The 19,738-nt window shown below is 39.5% G+C and overlaps 1 protein-coding gene across 1 annotated transcript; it reads left to right on the forward strand.

Moving 5' to 3' along the window:
* The first annotated feature begins 707 nt into the window (after positions 1 to 707).
* DNAJA2 (DnaJ heat shock protein family (Hsp40) member A2) lies at positions 708 to 18,044 on the forward strand. Its single transcript, XM_030298413.1, is given in 16 exon segments — positions 708 to 865; positions 2,588 to 2,647; positions 2,932 to 3,155; positions 6,108 to 6,188; positions 6,440 to 6,573; positions 8,281 to 8,306; positions 8,308 to 8,377; positions 8,380 to 8,477; positions 15,816 to 15,858; positions 15,861 to 15,899; positions 15,902 to 15,928; positions 15,931 to 15,958; positions 16,093 to 16,142; positions 16,145 to 16,218; positions 16,806 to 16,842; positions 16,845 to 18,044. Coding segments are annotated over 16 exon segments (1,221 nt in total). The 5' UTR covers positions 708 to 787; the 3' UTR covers positions 16,997 to 18,044.
* The last annotated feature ends 1,694 nt before the right edge of the window (positions 18,045 to 19,738 follow it).

A 19,738-nucleotide genomic window follows, 5' to 3' on the forward strand; every position in this document is an offset into this window, starting at 1 on the left:
TAAGGCAATTGTGAAAATCTGAACATGGGCTAAATGTGATGACGTGATTATGCCTTAAAAACTCATGTTAGAGACATATATATTTATGTTTATGAATAAAATGGTTTCCCTTAAAACACTTAAGATTAAGGAGTATGAGGCTGGAGAAGATGAAACAAAATCGGTAAAATGTAGCTAACTGTTGTACTCCTCGGTGTAACATACTACCTTTGGTGTTTAAAAATTGCTTAACACAAAACAAACACGCAGACAGAAAGACACGCACACCCACCCCCCAGGAGCTGTTTTTCTCGTAGCCCCGAGGGAACTAGACGCAGAGAGTCCACCTGCGGCATCTCGGATTCAAAGGACGACCTCAACGGGGCCTCCCGCGGGGGCCCGGCCCGGTTTTCTCGCCCGCCGGATTCGAAGCTGACCAAAGGGACAGCCTCTTCATCCCCTCAGTACCCTCCATAAACGCCTTTCGCAGGGAGCTGAATCCTTGGAAAGCGCAGATCACTGTTGTCTCAGTTTCCCAGGGCTTGGACCCTGAGCAAAAGCAAGCCCACCGCAAGCTCGGTCACCACCACCACAAGCTCGGTCACCACCACGACCCTCAACAGTCGCTGCCAAGCGCTCGGGGCGGACTCCGCGTAGCGACGTCACGGCGCGCCGTGCGCCGGGTCAAAGTTCAGCTCCGCCCCTCTTCCCCCTCGCTGTCTTCCTCGGCCTGCGCTGCCGCCGACGCCGCTGTGGGCCTGGCTGCGCTCCGTCGCCTTCTCCTCTGAGCGCTTCCCAGCCGGCCGCCATGGCGAACGTGGCCGACACTAAGCTGTACGACATTCTGGGCGTCCCACCCGGTGCCAGCGAGAACGAGCTGAAGAAGGTAGTGGGGAGCGGGACGGGCCAGGCAGGGTGTGAGGGGCGCGGGCCTGCGTGGCTGGGGCGGCCAGGCCGCGCTACGGGGCTGCCCACGAGCCGGCGCCGGACGCGGCGGGCCCAGGCTGGGGGGCGGTGGCGGCGAGACCGGCCTCGGCTGACCTTGGGCTGTCGGCCCCGCCCGCCCGCAAATGCAGCAAATAAAACCCACCCCTGCGCAAACACCAGAAGAACGCTTCCTTCCTGTCTCCCCCGGCGGGCGCCGGAGGTTGGGCGCTCCCGGGAGGCTGCAGCCTGCTCGGCCCTCCCCGCGCGGAGGTCACCACCCTGGAAAAACAGGTTGGACAGAGGCGCGCAGCGCATCTCGCCCCGGGAGAGAAGTTGTCCACGTCGTGGTAGTCGGCGTCGGAGCCGAGTCGGGGCTGGGTCTAGGGTCTGGCGGGAGGGTTGAGGCCGCCCCCGTCGGTGCCTCCGGGCAGTGGGGGATGTTTCCTGGGTGCCGCGGCCGCAGGAGCACCTCGCTCTTTTCCTCCTCCGCTCACAAACCCTTGGGTCTGTGTTCGGATGTATTGTTCTGTAGGCAGGTAACCTAGATGTTCTGTATCCGCTTCGGGAATAAGCCGTGGGTCTCGGCCAAACACCTGAGTGCACACTAAAAATAAATATAAGACCTTGTTGTTTGTAGTGCTGCGAATCTTTGATCTAAGGATTTCAAGGCACTTGCGGCATTGATTAAACCCTGTACCGTCTTCTCCGATTTTAGAGTATCCAGATTTGTAAGCTGAGAAAAAATGAGAATGCTCCTTAGGCACTGGGACCAATACAGTTGAGAGTAAAATGGACTTCCTGTTACCTTACCGGAAATGCTAGTCTGTATTATATAATTTCATGTGTCTGTGAATAAAGACTTAAGTGCTGTATATCCCAGCCACCTAAAATGTATGCAACTTCGCGAAGACTGAGGTCACTCCAGTTAATTAAGACCCTAATAAATCCACCACGTGAAATATTAAAAGCTTCTCCTGGCTTTTTCCTGGTATTTCAACCAGAGGAAAGGCAGGAGCTATCCTGAGCAGAGATTCTTAGTTTAATTTTTAGTAGTAATGTTTTGCAGTTTGCTAAGCTTGACAGTCATTTCTTTCTTTCTTTTTTTTTTTTAATTTTTTTTTTAACGTTTATTTATTTTTGAGACAGGGAGAGACAGAGCGTGAACAGGGGAGGGTCAGAGAGAGGGAGACACAGAATCTGAAACAGGCTCCAGGCTCTGAGCTGTCAGCACAGAGCCCGACGCGGGGCTCGAACCCATGGACTGCGAGATCATGACCTGAGCCGAAGTCGGCCGCTCAACCGACTGAGCCACCCAGGCGCCCCTTGACATTCATTTCTTAAGAGTTCATTGGAGTCATCTTGGTCTGGTTACTGGCCATCAAAGTCATTTGACAATAGTGAAGATGCAGAATTTTCCAGTATTTTGGTTTTTCTCTGGCATTGTTCAAGTATAGCTGCTGTCTGCTTTTTTGGATCAAGTTAGTGAGTAAACAATATTGGGATGGATAAATTAGTAATTATGAATCTAGATGCCAAACAGTCTTAGTGAATAAAATATAATTTTTGGAAGGTTCTGATTTTAGAATAATTGCTTCTCAGAAAAATGGATATTTAGTACTCACAAATCTTTAAAGCAGATTTTGTATGTAACCTTTTTAAAAAATTCTCTTTTTTATTGAAGGCATACAGAAAGTTAGCCAAGGAATATCATCCTGATAAGAATCCAAATGCTGGTGACAAAGTAAGTTGACACTTTTCCCCATGAGGTTTCAGTTTTAAATTGCCCTCCTTAAAAACAGGAACGTTGTAAGAAAAGTCCCATCTATGCCTGTAGAGCCAAATCTTTACGTTAAGAATATTTTGGTTTTGTAATGGGAATGCCCACATTCCGGGCAGAGGGAGGTAGGACCAGAATCAAACCAAATGTAATTTGTAGCTTTTCTTTTAGATTCCAGATTCCCTTAACCTTTCCCCCACTCTTCTTCCTGAGAACCCAATTGTTTTCCTTGTTACTTTTCTTTATAGTTCAAAGAAATAAGTTTTGCATATGAAGTACTGTCAAATCCTGAGAAACGTGAATTATATGACAGATATGGAGAACAAGGTCTTCGGGAAGGTAGCGGCGGAGGTGGTGGCATGGATGATATTTTCTCTCACATTTTTGGTGGGGGATTGTTCGGCTTTATGGGCAATCAGAGTAGAAGTCGAAATGGCAGAAGAAGAGGAGAAGACATGATGCATCCACTTAAGTAAATATCTTTTTTCTTTCTTAAAAAAATATTAAGTACTACTTTTTCATATAGTAATGCTCAGTAAAGAGAAATGTATTAAAAATGTTCATCCTTTGTCAGAAAAAAAAAATCTTCCATGTCCTTGCTATCTTCTTTGGGTGACTAAATTGAATTTGGTAACCTAGGTGTTTGTACTTTGCTACAGATCTGAAAGGATGGTGTTTTTAGTGAGTAGGTAGGTGGTTTTGTTATATGCGTCTGAAGCTGCTTTTACTAAATCATTTAAAATTTCAATTATGAAGATTATTTGCTTTTTAAGTATTTAAACTTTACAAGTTACTTTTTGTTTAAAAACTTACAAAGTGAGTGACTCTCTGACTAGTTTGTTTACACTGTTACAATCACTTATTACTTGATCCTCAGTGTGAACTCTCCTAAATTGGTTTCCATGGAGCTTGCTGGCTTCAAGCCTGACATTAACCTGCCAACATATGAATGGTGTCTGACCTTGATCTTAGACTGCTAACCACCGATGGCCCTCTACAGTATGAAAATAGCTATTTTACTTTGCAAAGTTTGTGAGGTCTTTTATCCTCTTCACGAACCAATAATGGTTTTACTAGCAAATGCCAGAGACTTGACTTTCATCGTTTATTTAAAATATTTCATATTACCTAATTTATATATTTGAGTAGATTAGAGGAAGTGTAAACTGTTACATTGTTTGAATCTCATTCTCAAATTTGTTTGTATTTTAAAAGAATTTATCCTCAGAAATTATCATTAGGATATTATTCGAAGAGTAATACTTGTATGGTGTGTGTTCTTTTTCCTTTGATACAGAAGTGATCTAAGAAGTAAATAGGATCAAGAGAGTGCTTGCTGTACCTTAATAAATTCTTAATATTCTCCTTAAAATTTTTTTCAAATTATATAGTAAATGCCTGTTTTAATATTATTTAGAATTTACCTGTTGTTACATTTCATTTTGGGTGGCTTTATAATATTCCATTCCATGATTTATTTAATCATTCACCTTTTCTATAAGCTGTTGCTAATATTTTTCTGTAATGAGTAACTGCTTTGAGTATCTTTATATACAGCTTTGTCTCTTCTTGGCAGAGATTCCCAGGCAGGCATCAGTGTTTTGAGGCTGATAAATACAACTAAATTGCGTTGTAAAGGATTGTGCCAGTTTAGCACCATTGGTGGATAGTGCCAGCTTGGCCAGACTATTACCCACATTTTTTGTCCATTGGCCATGTTGAAGTGCATATTTTTCTGGCCTCTTAGATAGTGGTTTTGCATACTGATTGCAGTTTAATATACAAGGAGGAAAAGACATACCTATTTTTTTTTCTGTAAATGATTTGGTTAAAGATTGTTATGAGTACTAAAGGAAAGATGCAGCCAATTGCTTTTGTCTAAGATTAAGCTGTAGCTATGTCATTATTTGCAAGTGTTGATAATGTTTTGTCCCTAAGTATCTTATTCTTATACTGCCTAGAATGTGTACAAATATTAGCTTGAAATGATGATTTTGGGAAAGTTTGAATACCACAAAATAAATATGGGTGCTTTGCAAATTACTTTTAACTATTGTCGCTCTATTTTAAAGTAAATCTCTACTGCTGAAAGAAATTTAAAAACACAATGAGATGGGTAAAAAAAAAAGCACATTAAAAGCATTGCTTTCAGATCCTAAATGAATAGTGTTAAAAAAAATTTTTTTTTAATTTAAAAATTAAATTAGGAAAGACCCACCCCCACCCCATGCAGGGCTTTGAACTCATGAACCTTGAGATCATGACCTGAGCCTGCCAGGCGCCCCTGAATAGTGTTTTTGAGACTTGATATATATAGATTTTTTTTGAGGTTGGTTTGGAAATGAATGGTCCTATAATTCATCTGCTGTATAAAGGTAGTTGGGTTTTATCAGTTGTGTATTTTTAATAGGCTTATAAGCTCTGCCTTTTTTATAAATGTCTATTTATTTTGAGAGAGAGACCATGCATATGAGCAGGGGAGGGTCAGAGAGAGAGAGAGAGGGAGGGAGGGAGGGAGGGAGAGAGAGAGAGAGAGAGAGAGAGAGAGAGAGAGAGAGAGAGAAAATGAATATCCCAAGCAGGCTTCGTGTTCAGTGTGGAGCCTGATGCTGGGGCTTGATTTCACAAACTGTGAGATCATGACGTGAGCCAAAATGAAAAGTTGGAAGCTTAGCCGACTGAGCCACTCAAGCGCCCCTAAACCTCCCTACTTTGATCATAGTCCCCTTTGAAAGTTTGGTAAAAGTTAATTCAAATATATAATTTTGCTTATAAGTCAGTGGTTTCTTAAGACCTCTAAAACTTCTCTCTTGAAAACCTGTTCTTTTCCTCCTCTCTGTCACACTGTTGACAAGGTCACTTTTTTTTGTTTGTTTTGTTTTGAGACATATACAATCTAAGTTGCATACAACTCCCATAAGTTGTAATGTAACTTTGTAGCTTTTCTAAAATTTGTCCTTGAGGGGAACAGAGTCTTTAGTAGAGCATGGATTCTGGAGCCAAACTGCCTGTGTGATCAAGTAAGGCAAGTTAACCTCTCTAGGGTCAGTTTTGTCTTGTAAGATGAGGATAATAATTGTACCACATTCACAGGGTTGGATTAGATGGAGGGCCTCCTGCTTGAGGCCAGAAGAAGGTTGATCCTTGAGTTTGTGCAGTTATCAACTTTATCAGAAAATGCAGCATAGTAAATTGTTGGCCCGATCCTGTAGGTTCTGGTTTTGACACCATATATACTGTCCATAACCATAAAATCCTGTTAATTTGAGCCACAAAATAAAACCTTAGTTGACTTAGTGTAAGATGTTTTTTAATTCTTTGTTTTAAAAGGCTATAGTGGAATTTGCTGTGTCAGCTGTCATGTATATCTTGTATTTAGGAGAACTTGGCAAAATTTGATTGAATCTAATTCTTTTCTCCCCAGAGTATCTTTAGAAGATCTGTATAATGGCAAGACAACCAAACTACAACTTAGCAAGAATGTACTCTGTAGTGCATGCAGTGGGTAAGTGTGTGTTCTAGTTTATAAAATGCATTTCATCTGATCTTTCAGTGGTACATTAGTCTCTACCAGGTAAAAATTGTTCATGATTTAAAACTACCCAACTCCACATTTTCTGATACTTCTGAAAGTCCATTTAAATACTGGTCATTGGGTGTTGAGAAGATGAAGTTGAAAAGCACAATTCTTGTTTTCCATGACCTATTGGAATGGTCTATGGGCAAAAATCTAATTTACACTTTTGCTTGCTTTAGCCAAGGTGGAAAGTCTGGAGCTGTTCAGAAGTGTAGTGCTTGTCGGGGTCGAGGTGTACGCATTATGATAAGACAGCTGGCTCCGGGAATGGTACAACAGATGCAGTCTGTGTGTTCTGACTGTAATGGAGAAGGTATGCATGCCAGTACTTCTGCTTTTATGTTGAAATGGATTGGGAATGCAGGAATTGGAGAGGCTTATATTTTTTCTTTTTAACATGTGTATTTATACAGTTCCAAAGAAAAAATGAAATAATTATTATGTATAGGCCCAATGAACACAAATAGTAAGTTTACGTTACATTCAGTGAAATGTTAGTCTTTTTAGTTCCAAAAGGATGGGCAAAGTTTTTGTCCCTTTATATTTTTAAAGGTATATTTGAGAAAGAGGGAGATAGCAACAGATTGTACTGTAAGCTGCTAGCTTTAAGGGTAGTTACAGGGATTGAAGTCCTTCTCACAGAAGTAAATACCTTAGGCTTTGAATGTCTTTGAAATACTTAGGCTCAGAATGGTTTTTGAAACTACTACTCACCCCTATCCTTGTAATGCTTTATAGCCACAGACAATATATAACTAAATGGGCATGACTGACTTCCACCTAAACATTTCTTAGAAAAACAAGGCATACCCAATTTGGCCTGTGGGTTTTAGTTTGCCAGACCCTGTTGTAGAGCAGTGCTATCTAATAAAATTTTTCTACAATAATGGAAAAATACCGTATATGCAATGTCTAGTATGGTAAGCATTAGCCACCTGTGGCTATTGAGTACTTGAAATTTAGCTAGTGTAACTGAGTAACTGAATTTTTAATTTTAATTAATTTAAACTCTAAATAGCCACAAATGGTTGGTGGCTACCACACTGAAAACAGTTCTAGAGCATGTTTTTCCAAATTGCTCCAGGAAGTGATGAGATAATGGAGAAACTACATATTATATTCCCTTTCTGTAAAGTCTCAGTGCACTTTCCCTTATTAAAATTTCTAACAGTTTTCTGCCATCAAGAACCAAGTTTACTGAAATCTTTCCTGTGTACCACTACCATTGTGAGGAACTGGTGTTCTACAGAACATACTTTTTGAAGCAGTGTTCTAGAAACAGTCCCTGAGGTCATTAATTATATGTGTCATCTAAGCATTAATGTGTGCCAATAATCAGCCATCAAAAATCAATGATATTTTTTCATAATAAGTTATGTACAACTTCATGTTTACTTCATTATACCACTAATTAAATGTTTCAGAAGAAGGCATAGAAAAGCTGTGTTGTTCTAAACATGGTATGGAGATACTCAGTGTCAGATAAAATTCAGCCATCTCTTCTTTGGTTTTGGAAATTGTCAATGATAGTGCACCTAAATAAAAGGAAGATCCATAATAGGACACCTGAGCAAGGGTTAGTCTATGAAATAAATAAAATCCAGTACCGATTATACAATGTAATAATGATCCATAAAGGGTATTTAAATTTTTATTTGGGTTGTCTCTGACAGAGTTAAACTTATCTGAAACTAAGACTGAAAACAAAAAATGAAGAAGCACTTGTAGAAGCTTTAGCATTTGACCACGCATTTTGTTTCCTTGTTGATCCTTGGACTTTGTTTTAAATTTAGGAGATGAGTCAGCCAAGAAAGTGTATTTTAAAATACATTATACTGTGAAATAGAGGAGACTGGGTAGTAAGATGCAAGTTTCTGTTACTAAGAAAGATGGTTTAAACAAAACTTTAGATAGCAGTTAGATTCGGAACGTTTATTTAATGAATAAAAGCATTATCAAGCGTATCTTAAGAGTGCGGTATGGTTCTCTTGCTGGAAGTTTGAATGACCTGTCTTTCTAGGAGAGGTAATTAATGAAAAGGACCGCCTGTAAAAAATGTGAAGGCAAGAAGGTGATTAAAGAAGTGAAGATTCTTGAAGTCCACGTAGACAAAGGCATGAACATGGACAGAGAATTACATTCACTGGGGAAGCAGATCAGGCCCCAGGAGTGGAACCAGGAGACATTGTTCTTTTGCTCCAAGAGAAGGAACATGAGGTAATTTCCTTTTTGTTTGTTTGATTTTGTTTTACGCAGAAATGAGTCTTTTGCTCAAGGTATGGGTTAGATCTTTTTTGGGTTCTCTGGAACAACTTTGAACTTAAATGAAGTTGTTAAGTGCTTGGGCTGAGTCATAAGAACTGACTAGTAGACCAACAAGCCAGGTGCAGTCAGAAGCACTGAAAAGGAGTCAGTTTTGGTTGCAGCTCAGCCATTGATTACACTGTAATCGTAAGTAATCCTGTTGTTTCTGTACCCCAGTTTCCTTATTTATGAAAATAAGGGCATTGGACCAGATGATCTAAGGCAGCTTATTTTCATTGTGAAACTCTTTGATTGGTGTTGAATGGTGGATAGATAGGGCTTCAGTCCTCAGTGCTTTTCTGTTGAATTGTTTTACATGTTGGGTTAACCAAGTGACCTTTTCTTGATAGAAAAAGTACTACAGTTTAAAAAAAATTTAGTCTGTTCTTATGTTGTATTTTAGGTTCAAGGCATAATTAAACTGGTCCAACGATGTGGTCTAGTTGTATATTCTTTTGATTATACCATTGCACCTCTATTTTCTGATGTGCCATATAATATAGTATGAGCCTTTATTTTTTTTACGAGCCTATTGTTATTTTTCTTTGTTTAATGTTTATTAATTTTTGAGAGAGGGCATGCTAGCAGGGGAGGGACAGAGAGAGAGGGAGACACAGAATCCGAAGCAGGTTCCAGGCTCTGAGCTGTCAGCACAGAGCCTGACGTGGGGCTTGAACCCACAAACCGTGAGATCATGACCTGGGCCAAAGTCAGACACTTAACTGACTGAGCCACCCAGGTGCCCCTGTGAACCTTTATTCCTTTTTTTTTTTTTTAATAACTTATTGTCACATTAGCTAACATATAGTGTATACAGTGTAGTCTTGGCTTTGGGAGTAGATTCTCATGATTCATCACTTACATGAAACACCCAGTGCTCATCCCAACAAGTGCCCTCCTTAGTGCCCATCTTCCATTTTCCCCAACTCCCCCAGCCCCATCAACCCTCAGTTCTCTGTATAATACCTCCAGGGGTGCCTGGGTGGTTCAGTGGGTTAAGTGTCCGACTTCAACTCAGGTCATCATCTCGCCGTTTGTGAGTTCAAGCCCACGTCAGGCTCTGTACTGACAGCTCAGAGCCTGGAGCCTGCTTCAGATCCGTGTCTTCCTCTCTGTCTCTGTCCCTCCCCCCACTCACTCTCTGTCTCTCTCCAAAATAAATAAACATTAAAAAAAATTAAACATGATTTATAAAAATAAAATAATACCCTCCAGTTCCATCCATGTTGCAAATGGCAAGATTTCATTCTTTTCCATCACTGAGTAGTATTCCATTGCGTGTGTGTGTGTGTGTGTGTGTGTGTGTGTATGTATGTAGATACATACACACACCCCACATCTTCTTTATCCATTCATCAGTAATGGACATTTGGGCTCTTTCCATACTTTGGCTACTGTTGATAGCTCTGCTATAATAGCACATGCTCTTCACATGTGCCCCTGTGAATCAGCACTCCTGTACCTTTTGGATAAATTTCTAGTAGTGTTATTGCTGGGTTATAGGGCAATTCTATTTTTTAACTTTTTGAGGCACCTCCACACTGTTTTCCAGAGTGACTGCACCAGTTTGTATTCCCACCAAAAGTGCAAGAGGGTCCCCTTTTCTCCACATCCTCGCCAACATCTGTTTCCTCAGTTGTTAATTTTAGCCACTCTGACTGGTGTGAGGTGGTATCTCAGTGTGGTTTTGATTTGTATTTCCCTGATAATGAGTGATGTTGAGCATCTTTTCATGTGTCTGTTAGCCATCTGTATATCTTCTTTGGTCTTTGGAAAAGTGTCTATTCATGTCTTTCATTTTTTGATGGGATTATTTGGTTTTCAGGTGTTGAGTTTTGTAAATTCTTTATAGATTTTTGATACTAACCCTTTATCTTATATGTCATTTGCAAATATCTTGTCCCGTTCCATTGGTTGCCTTTTAGTTTTGTTGATTGTTTCCTTTGCTGTGCTTTTTATCTTTATCTTGATGAGGTCTCAATAGTTCATTTTTGCTTTCGTTTCCCTTGCCTCTGGAAACCTGTCAATTAAGAAGTTGCTGCGGCTGAGGTCAAAGAGGTTGCTGCCTGTTTTCTCTTCTAGGATTTTGAAGGTTTCCTGTCTCATGTTTAGGTCTTCCATCCATTTTGAATTTATTTTTGTGTATGGTGTAAAAAAGTGGTTCAGGTTCATTCTTCTGCATGTTGCCGTCCAGTTCTCCCAGCACCATTTGCTAAACAGACTGTCTTTTTTCCATTGGATATTCTTTCCTGCTTTGTCAAAAATTAGTTGGTCATACATTTGTGGGTACATTTCTGGGTTCTCTATTCTATTCCATTGGTTTATGTGCCTGTTTTTGTGCCAGTACCATCCTGTCTTGATGATTACAGCTTTGTAGTAGAGGCTAAAGTCCAGGATTGTGATGCCTTCTGCTTTGGTTTTCTTTTTCAACATTACTTTGGCTATTTCGGGTTTTTTGTGGTTCCATACAAATTTTAGGATTGTTTGCTCTAGCTCTGAGAAGAATGCTGGTGCTATTTCAATTGGGATTGCATTGACTGTGTAGACTGCTTTGGGTGGTATTGACATTTTAACAATAATTTGTTCTTCCAGTCCATGAGTGTGGAATGTTTTTCCATTTCTTTGTGTCTTCATTTTCTTTCCTAAGCTTTCTATAGTTTTCAGTGTGCAGATCTTTTACCTCTTTGGTTAGGTTTATTCCTAGGTACTTATGGTTCTTGGTGCAGTTGTAAAAAGCCTTTATTCTTGAAAGCTGTATCTGGAGCTATTCAGGAAACTTGTTTAGTAATCACCCAGATTCTTGACTATAAAAGCCTTTGACAGGGTTCTGGCATTACTTGATCTCATTGACTTGAGTTTCTCTGAAGGTCTTTATATCACAAGTCACCACTTTATTAGTTTACACTAAAAATTTCTCCCATTTGATGGTGATTTCTACAAATAAATTTTGAAAATCACGGGGTGCCTGGGTGGCTCAGTTGGTTGAGTGTCTGGCTCTTAATTTGGGGTCAGATTATAATCTCATGGTCATGAGATGGAGGCCTGTGTTGACACAGAGACTGCTTGGGATTCTCTCCCTCCCTCTCCCTATCCTCACTCTCTCTCTCAAAGTAATAAATAAAACTTAAAGAATCGAATCTAATAGAGAATAAGCCATATTGAGACGCAGATTCTGGGAATTTGATTAGATCAATCCTCATGCTAGGTTGTGGCTTGCTCTCCTTTGTTTTTCTCAGGGCAAATTTCTTGCCTTGGCAAAACTGTAAATTACTATCTACATCTAGGCCCTTTGTGGATATTGCTAATCCTGCAAATAGCAAGGGCTTCTTGATTGCTAAAAAAACAGTAATTCCTAGAATTCTGTCTTAAGGTCTTATAGGTTGAAATATTTGTAACTCTAGATTCTCTGTTAATTGGTATTTTAGCTACTTCGTCATTTGTTCAGTCATGCCTTTCATGCACACCACCATACAAAGGATGAAGGCAGAAAGATAGCCAAGTAATTGAGGTGTTTATAAGCTTTATAGTATGCTTGGGTATAAACTGTATTTTGAGATGGTTCAGACAACACGTGGGTATTTTAGTTGCTATATCCTTGGAACAGTTACCAAATGATGTGTGGCACTGTAGTAGCGGGAGAGTAATGGGGAAGTTAAGTAATGCTTATTTGGCGGAGAGTTTTTGGTATGTCAGACTTATGGTGAAATCTTTTTTTTTTTTTAACCCCTATATTCATTCTTTAATGTTGCTACATAATTAAAAAAAAAAAAGTTTATTTTGAGAGAGAGCACAGGCGGGGGAGGGGCAGAAAGAGAGAGGGAATGAGAATCCTCCAAGCAGGCCCTGTACTAACAGCGTGGAGCTCCATCTCAGGAACTGTGAGATCATGACCTGAGCCAAAATCAGAGTCTAATGCCTAACTGATGTTTCTAATGTTGCTACATAATTAAATGGAAATTTTTAAAATGAAGATTACTGGATTTGGAGACAAGGACTTAAGTTCTGACTCCCCATTTACTAGCTTTGGGATCCCTGGGCTTGGCTTGGCTTTACTAAATACAAAGATAGGCCTCCCTTAGAAGGATATTGTAGAATCAAATGAGATCATGAATAAGCTACTTTTCTTTCTTAGGGCTATGGGGAGGTATTTGGAAGAAGGTCACCTCTTAAAATTGTTGGAAGGTGTGGATTGCATGGAATTTCCAACAGACAGCAGATGTAACTGTGTAAAGTAGAAAATAAAAGATGGTAGAGGTTAGAGTGGAAGTTCAGCTAGAAAGAGGTCAAAGATTTGGTTTTATTATGACCAATAAAGTAAATTTGAGCCCAGGGTGGATTTAGGCATCTTGTTTCATTTATACCACTGAAATATTAACCTCCTTTTTTTTTTTTTTTTTTTTTTTTTTTTTTTTTTTTGTTTATTATTTTTTGAGACACAGAGTGCAGGCAGGGAAGGGCAAGAGGGAGGGACACAGAATCCAAAGCAGGCTCCAGGCTCTGAGCTGTCAGCACAGAGCCCGACGTGGGGCTCAAACCCATGAACTGTGAGATTATGACCTGAGCTGAAGTTGGACACAACCGAATGAGCCACCCAGATGTCCCAAAAATATTAACCCTCTAAGAAAGTTGGGTAGTCTCAACTAGTTCATGAAAAAGCTTGTAGTTCTTTTTGTTAGGGGCTTTTTTTTTTTTCTTATTTTTTCTCCCCCCCCCTCCCCACCTTTGCTGAGATTATGAGCCATCTTGGGTGCTGTTCCCACTTCGTCCGTTCTGATCAAAAACATTTGAATTTTGAGAGTGCAGTAAATCATGTGATTCATCTTTCAGTACAGGTGTGTATCTGTTCTGGTGTTATGGCTACCATGTGCATTTGCATAGCAAAAAATCACCATATCTGGTGATGTTAGTCCCTTCTCTGTTCTCTGTACCTTTGTTTTCCAGAAATTCTTACTGCTTTTAAGTCTTTTACTATCTGGTTCTTGGTTTTTAATTAGTTGTTTTTTATTTATTTTTGAGAGAGAGTATGCGTAAGCGGGTGAGGGACAGAGAGAGGAAGATAGAATCTGAAGCAGGTTCCAGGCTCCAAAGTTATCAGCACAGAACCTGATGTGGGGCTCGAACTCATGAACTCTGATATCATGACCTGAGCTGAAGTCAAACACAACCGACACTAAACAAAAGGACACTCAACCGACTGAGCCACCCAGGGGCCTCTAATTAACATGGTTTTTAAAAAATTCCCTGAGTGTCCTTGCTTGTTTATTCTGTTTGAATTTTAGCACCAGGTTTTCTAATCTACTCACCTGTCCACTAGTCCCTGCCGCCATCCCCCCCCTCGCCTTATCATTTTTAATTGGAATCACTTTAAGTTGAGCTCTTCTATCCAGGAGCATGGTGTCCCTTATTCTTTTTTTTTTTTTTTTTTTAAGTTTATTTTGAGAGAAAGAGTGGGGGGGGGGGAGGGAAATCCCAAGCACCTCATTGTTAGCGTTCGCACTCACAAACCATGATATCATGGCCTGAGCCAAAATCTAGAGTCAGATGCTTAACTGACTGAGCCACCCAGGTGCCCCTTGTTCCCTATTTCTAATGTAGTTTTAACCAAAGGATATTTGGTTATAGATGGTTCTTGGAACAATAATATTATAAGATGTTTAGAAACACTAACATTTTATAGATATTAAAGCATTAAAACATTCTGCATTGAAGAATCCTTATTGAACTTAATTTTTTCACCCATTGTGAGAAATACTTAAAGAAATGCACATAGGTAATATACATTCAGTGGTTCTCAACTTTTACATACATTAGAATCACCTGGTGTTTCTTTTTTTAATTTTTTTTTTTAACGTTTATTTATTTTTGAGACAGAGACAGAGCATGAATGCGGGAGGGTCAGAGAGAGAGAGGGAGACACAGAATCTGAAACAGGCTCCAGGCTCTGCACTGTCAGCACAGAGCCCAAAGAGGGGCTCAAACTCACGGACCTGGGCCGAAGTCGTACGCTTAACCGACTGAGCCACCCAGGCGCCCCTGAATCACCTGGTGTTAAAACTACGGATTACTAGGCCCTACCTCCATAGTTTCTGATGCAGTAGGTATGGGGTGTGGCCCAAGAATGTGCATTCCTAACAAGTTTCCTGGTGCTGCTGAGGCTGCTGGTTCAGGACCACTGATCCAAGATAATAGTTTGAGATTAACTTTTCTTCATGGGTAAATTTAGGAGGATAATTTAGGAAAAGAGGATATCTTTTAGATTTCCACTTTTTCCTGAATTAGCCAGCATTGTTTTTTTGGAAGAGACTATTTTGTATTGAAAAAATCTTAGTGACCTTTCATTGTAAATTTTGTTTCATCCTAAATCTCAAAGGCTAAGTATAGATATTTGTAAATTTTTTTTTTTTTTTGAAAGAGAGTGTATGCGAGCAGGGGAGGAGCAGAGAGAGGTAGAGAATTTTAAGCAGGCTCCACACTCCTCACAGAACCTGAAGTAGGGCTTGATCTCAACCATGAGAAGGACCTGAGCTGAAATCAAAAGTCAGACACTTAACTGACTGAGCCACCCAGGTGCCCTGATATTTGTAAATTCTAATAAGCAAAAATTGTAAGTCAGTTATGTGTGAAGTTGGATATATTTTTCCTATACGTTAAAAGCTCAGAAACATTTGATGTTTCTTGAATAATCATTGCATTACCTAGTCAATAGGCTTATAGTGTAATTAGTCACCCTTAGCATTTGCTGTTTGATTTACATTCACCTAAGCAAATTTTGAATTTTAGATGAGATAAAACTTCTTTGTACATGTGTGTGAGCCCATTTACTGGCTGAACATTACTGGTTGAACTTTATGTTGAATTTGGACTCTTCCCTTTACCTGTTAGGATCACGTCTGGGGAATAGTCCTAAGGTGAACCTGTTCTACAGAATCTTACTGGACTGTCTGCACCATTTTTTTTGCTCAGAGGCAGAGTCGGAAATGGGCCACAATTGCAGAATATACTGGTTCTGTTTTTGGAGCCTCAGCCGCCTTATGAGCCATTGTTTTCTCGATTCCAGTGCTTTTCTGACAGAATTTTCTAGCATATTAAGTGAAAATAGCTAGGTTTCCTTATGTAAATTTAGGGAATGGGATGATGACAGTTTGCTTTTACTATGAATGGTAGAATTAAGGTTTTGAAATTATTTCAAGGAGCACAGCACAACAGGTCGGCTCCGTACTTTTTAAAATGTTTTGTGTGGTTTATTTGTAGGTGTTCCAGAGAGACGGGAATGATTTGCACATGACATACAAGATAGACTTGTTGAAGCTTTGTGTGGATTTCAGTTCACATTTAAACCCTTGATGGACGTCAGATTGTGGTGAAATACCCCCTGGAAAAGTAATTGAACCAGGTAGATCTTGATTTTTGTTTGACCCAGGATTCCATGTGTTCTTTTGTGATTTTAATTTTTTATAGCTAGTGACTCTCAAAAGAATTATTGAGTACCTTCTTGAATAAATTCTAAATAGTTTCCTTTTTACTCAATATGTGTCCGTGTAGTTCGAGGTGAAGGAATGCCACAGTATCGTAATCCCTTTGAAAAGGTGATCTATACATAAAATTTGATGTGCAGTTTCCTGAAAACAACTGGATCAACCCAGACAAGCTTTCTGTAAGTGTTCTGTAAGCAGCAGATAACTTAAAGTTTAATAATAGTTGCTTTTCTTTGTCACCGTTCATTTGTTTTTAGTGCTAAGATTAGAACACATAATTTATAAAATTTTACTTTTTTAACATTTGAGTGATTGTTGGGCCGTTCTGGTGGTTATTAAATGCGAGGCTTGCTGGTGTAAATGTTGACAGGGCCAAGCGGGAATAGTAAAGAAAAGCAGACTGGGTATGAGTTGGTGTTGGGAGGATTGGGGCTCTCTGGAGACCAGATCCCTCACCTGAAAAGGCATCCAACATCATAGTATGCCAGCTTAGCATCTTTTAGCTGTTCTATGCGGGAAGGCACGTCTCATGTGAAATCTTTCAGTGTTTTAATGTTGGGAACTGATTCTGGCTTTTTATTTTCTAAGTAGTAGTTGGGTTGTACAAAAGATTTCTGCAGATTTGGCCTGTGTGTCATCAGTTTGTGATCTCTGGCTTAAAGTGCACATAGGTTGGCCTATCTTAACTCTCAAGCATATTTCTTGGATTGTATCCAAAGGAAAGTTGAAGATATTTCCCAGCTAATCTGTGTTTTGTTTTAATGAGGAACTAGAAGACCTTCTGCCATCTAGACCAGAAGTTCCAACATCATTGGAGATACAGAGGAGGTAGAGCTTCAAGAATTTGATAGCACTCGGGGCTCAGGAGGTGGTCAGAGGCGTGAAGCCTATAATGATAGCTCTGATGAAGAAAGCAGCAGCCATCATGGACCAGGAGTGCAATGTGCCCATCAGTAAACTCTGCAAACAAATTGCACAGGTGGATTTTCTTTCCACATTTGCTTGGTTTGCTTTCAGCTATCCAGCTGGAGTGTCTGGTCAATCCAGATGAACTGATGGACATCTGTTGGTCTATGTGTAACTTTTAAATTGGTATAGTATCTACAGAGTGTATAATTTAAACTAACCACAAAGCTTTACATCTTCATTTTGACTGTTCTGTAGCAGAATAAAGCACTTGAAAGGAAACAAGACCCCTTTCACACATGGGTTATAAGTTTCAGTCCTGGTATCTGTGCTTGATTTTTTATCAGTTTTGTGTAGATTTTATGTTCATATTTTAAATCCAAATCCCACATTGTAAAGTTTGTGTACAATTTGTCCTGAAGCTTTGTGTTTGGCGCACCTGCGTAAGCTGCTACAAATAGAATAAGAATTTCATAGCCTGTATCTATCATTTAGATGCATGGAAAAATGGGCTTTGCACAATGGGTTTGGAGCTGACTGGGAACAATGGAGAAAATAACATTAGCTGTGGTTGTAAAGTTTTTTTTTTTGTTTTGTTTTGTTTTTCTTTCCCCCCTCTTTTTTTTTTAACCATCTTGTGAAAGGTTTCTGAGACTCAATAATAAAAAGCAGTTGGTATAAATTATTCTTTGTGTCACATTTTTAGAAGGAAAAACATACTTTGAACTGTAAAATGTATCTTTAAGCTGGAGAATGTATCCTTCATTCTGGTTCTTAAGCAGCCCTTAAAAGCCCATTGGCCTGAAGCTTATGCTTCAGGTACATGCCCATTTTATAGTTTAAAAGGCAAAAGAAAGTTTGATATGTTGGTAAAAACAGGCTTTATTGGCTTCAACTGATGCTTTGTACAGTCAAGGACATCTGAGTTCTGTAACTCATAAGTTATAATCCTGAGCATTGGGGCCAGGTTAACCTAGCCTCTGTATTTCCCCACCACCTCCCCCTTTTAAAATAAGGTAACAGCAAATCAATATTAGAACCATGTCTGCATAGAACCTGTTAAAATGCTCTGTTTTCATTAAATGTTAAGTTAAAGATTCTCTGTCTCCATTAAGTTGAATATTTGAAATTGGGGGAAGCATCGATTACTAATGTTTTATAGAAAAGTAAGACTCTTAGGCTGGTATGAGAAAAATCAGGTAAAACTATGAAAAGGATGTTGTGTTGCTCTTTCCATCTTCTACTACCTTTTCATTCCCAGAGTAGATATTTTTAGAACACACTTTAATTTTAGGGAAAAGAGACATCAGTTATACATTTTACATTTGTAAAAGAACAAATGGGGAAAACTGAAAACTAAAAAATGTATTATGCCATCCCTGAGCCTAAATACAGTACTTGTAGTTTATTTCTAGGCCTACTAGATAACCTGAATGGTGGGGGGGGGGGGGGGGGATGTCAGGAAGTGTCCTGGCATTAATCAAGGCCTGTGAGGATTAAATTATTGCCCTATCCACTCTACCTCCATTGTACAAAAAATATTTTACAACCAGCCTGGGCAAGATTCAACAGCATAGTAGTTTTGTATCCAAGGTTACTTCCCCACAACCACTTTAAGGTTAAGAAATGCAGTGGCAATATGAAGTTTGTAGCCTTTCCAATAAAGGTTTATAAACATTAGAGTTGTTCAGTGTAGTCTTTCTTTTAATTCTACTCAGTTTTTTGGCCATAGCAAAGAAAACCATATGGAAGGAGAATAAAACCTTGTTGAGATCTGTTATTTCACTCAGTTGCTCTGCTTTTGTAGAGCACCTGTTTACAGAATAAGCATGTATAGTATCAACAGCACAAAGAGTCTTTTCAGTAACTTTATTGAAATAACAATTCATAAGCCATTAAATCTACCTTTTTATAAAAGGTGTACGACTCAGTCGTTTCCAGTATATTTCTAGAGTTTGCAACCACCACCATAGTCTAATTCCAGAACATTTTCATTGCCCTAGAAAAGAAACTCCAAGGGGTGCCTGGGGGGCTCAGTAGGTGAAGTGTCCAACTTCTCACATCATGATCATGGCTCGTGAGTTCGAACTCCACATCTGGCTCTGTGCTGACAGCTCAGAGTCTGGAAACTGGGTTTCTGTGTCTCCCTCCCTGCCCCTCCCCTGCTTGCATTCTGTCTCTCTCTCAGAAGTGAATAAACATTTAAAAGAATTAAGAGACCCCAAATCCATTAGCAGTCACTCCCCATTCCATCCCCCACCTCCCATTTCTAAGGATTTGTCTGTTGGACATTTTATATAAAATGGAGTCAACAATATGTGGCCTTTTGTAACCTGTTCATTATGTTTTGAAGGTTTATCCCTGTCCTAGTATGTATCAGTTCATTTTTATTGCCAGTCTATTATATAGCTAGCAATACCACGCATTTGTTTTCACATCTATCAGTTGGTGGACATACGTTTTTTATTTCCACTTGAATAATGAATTATTTTAGATCTATACCCAGGAGTGGAATTGCTGGGTCACATGGTGTTTAATCTTTAGAAAAACTGCCAGATTTTTCCAAAAAGCCTGCACCATCTTATAGTCCTACCAGCAATATATGAGATTTCAATGTTTCCACATTAACTGCCAACACTTGTTAGTATCTGGCTTTATTATAGCCACCTTAGTGGGTAATGAAGCGGTTTTTGCCTTTGTCTAATGTCTAATGATGTTAGACATCTTTTCATGTGCTACTAGCTATTGTATATCTTTAGAGAAATGTATTCAAACCCTTTGCACCATACTTTA

This window comes from Lynx canadensis, chromosome E2 (assembly GCF_007474595.2).
Source record: "Lynx canadensis isolate LIC74 chromosome E2, mLynCan4.pri.v2, whole genome shotgun sequence".
Taxonomy (NCBI): domain Eukaryota; kingdom Metazoa; phylum Chordata; class Mammalia; order Carnivora; family Felidae; genus Lynx; species Lynx canadensis.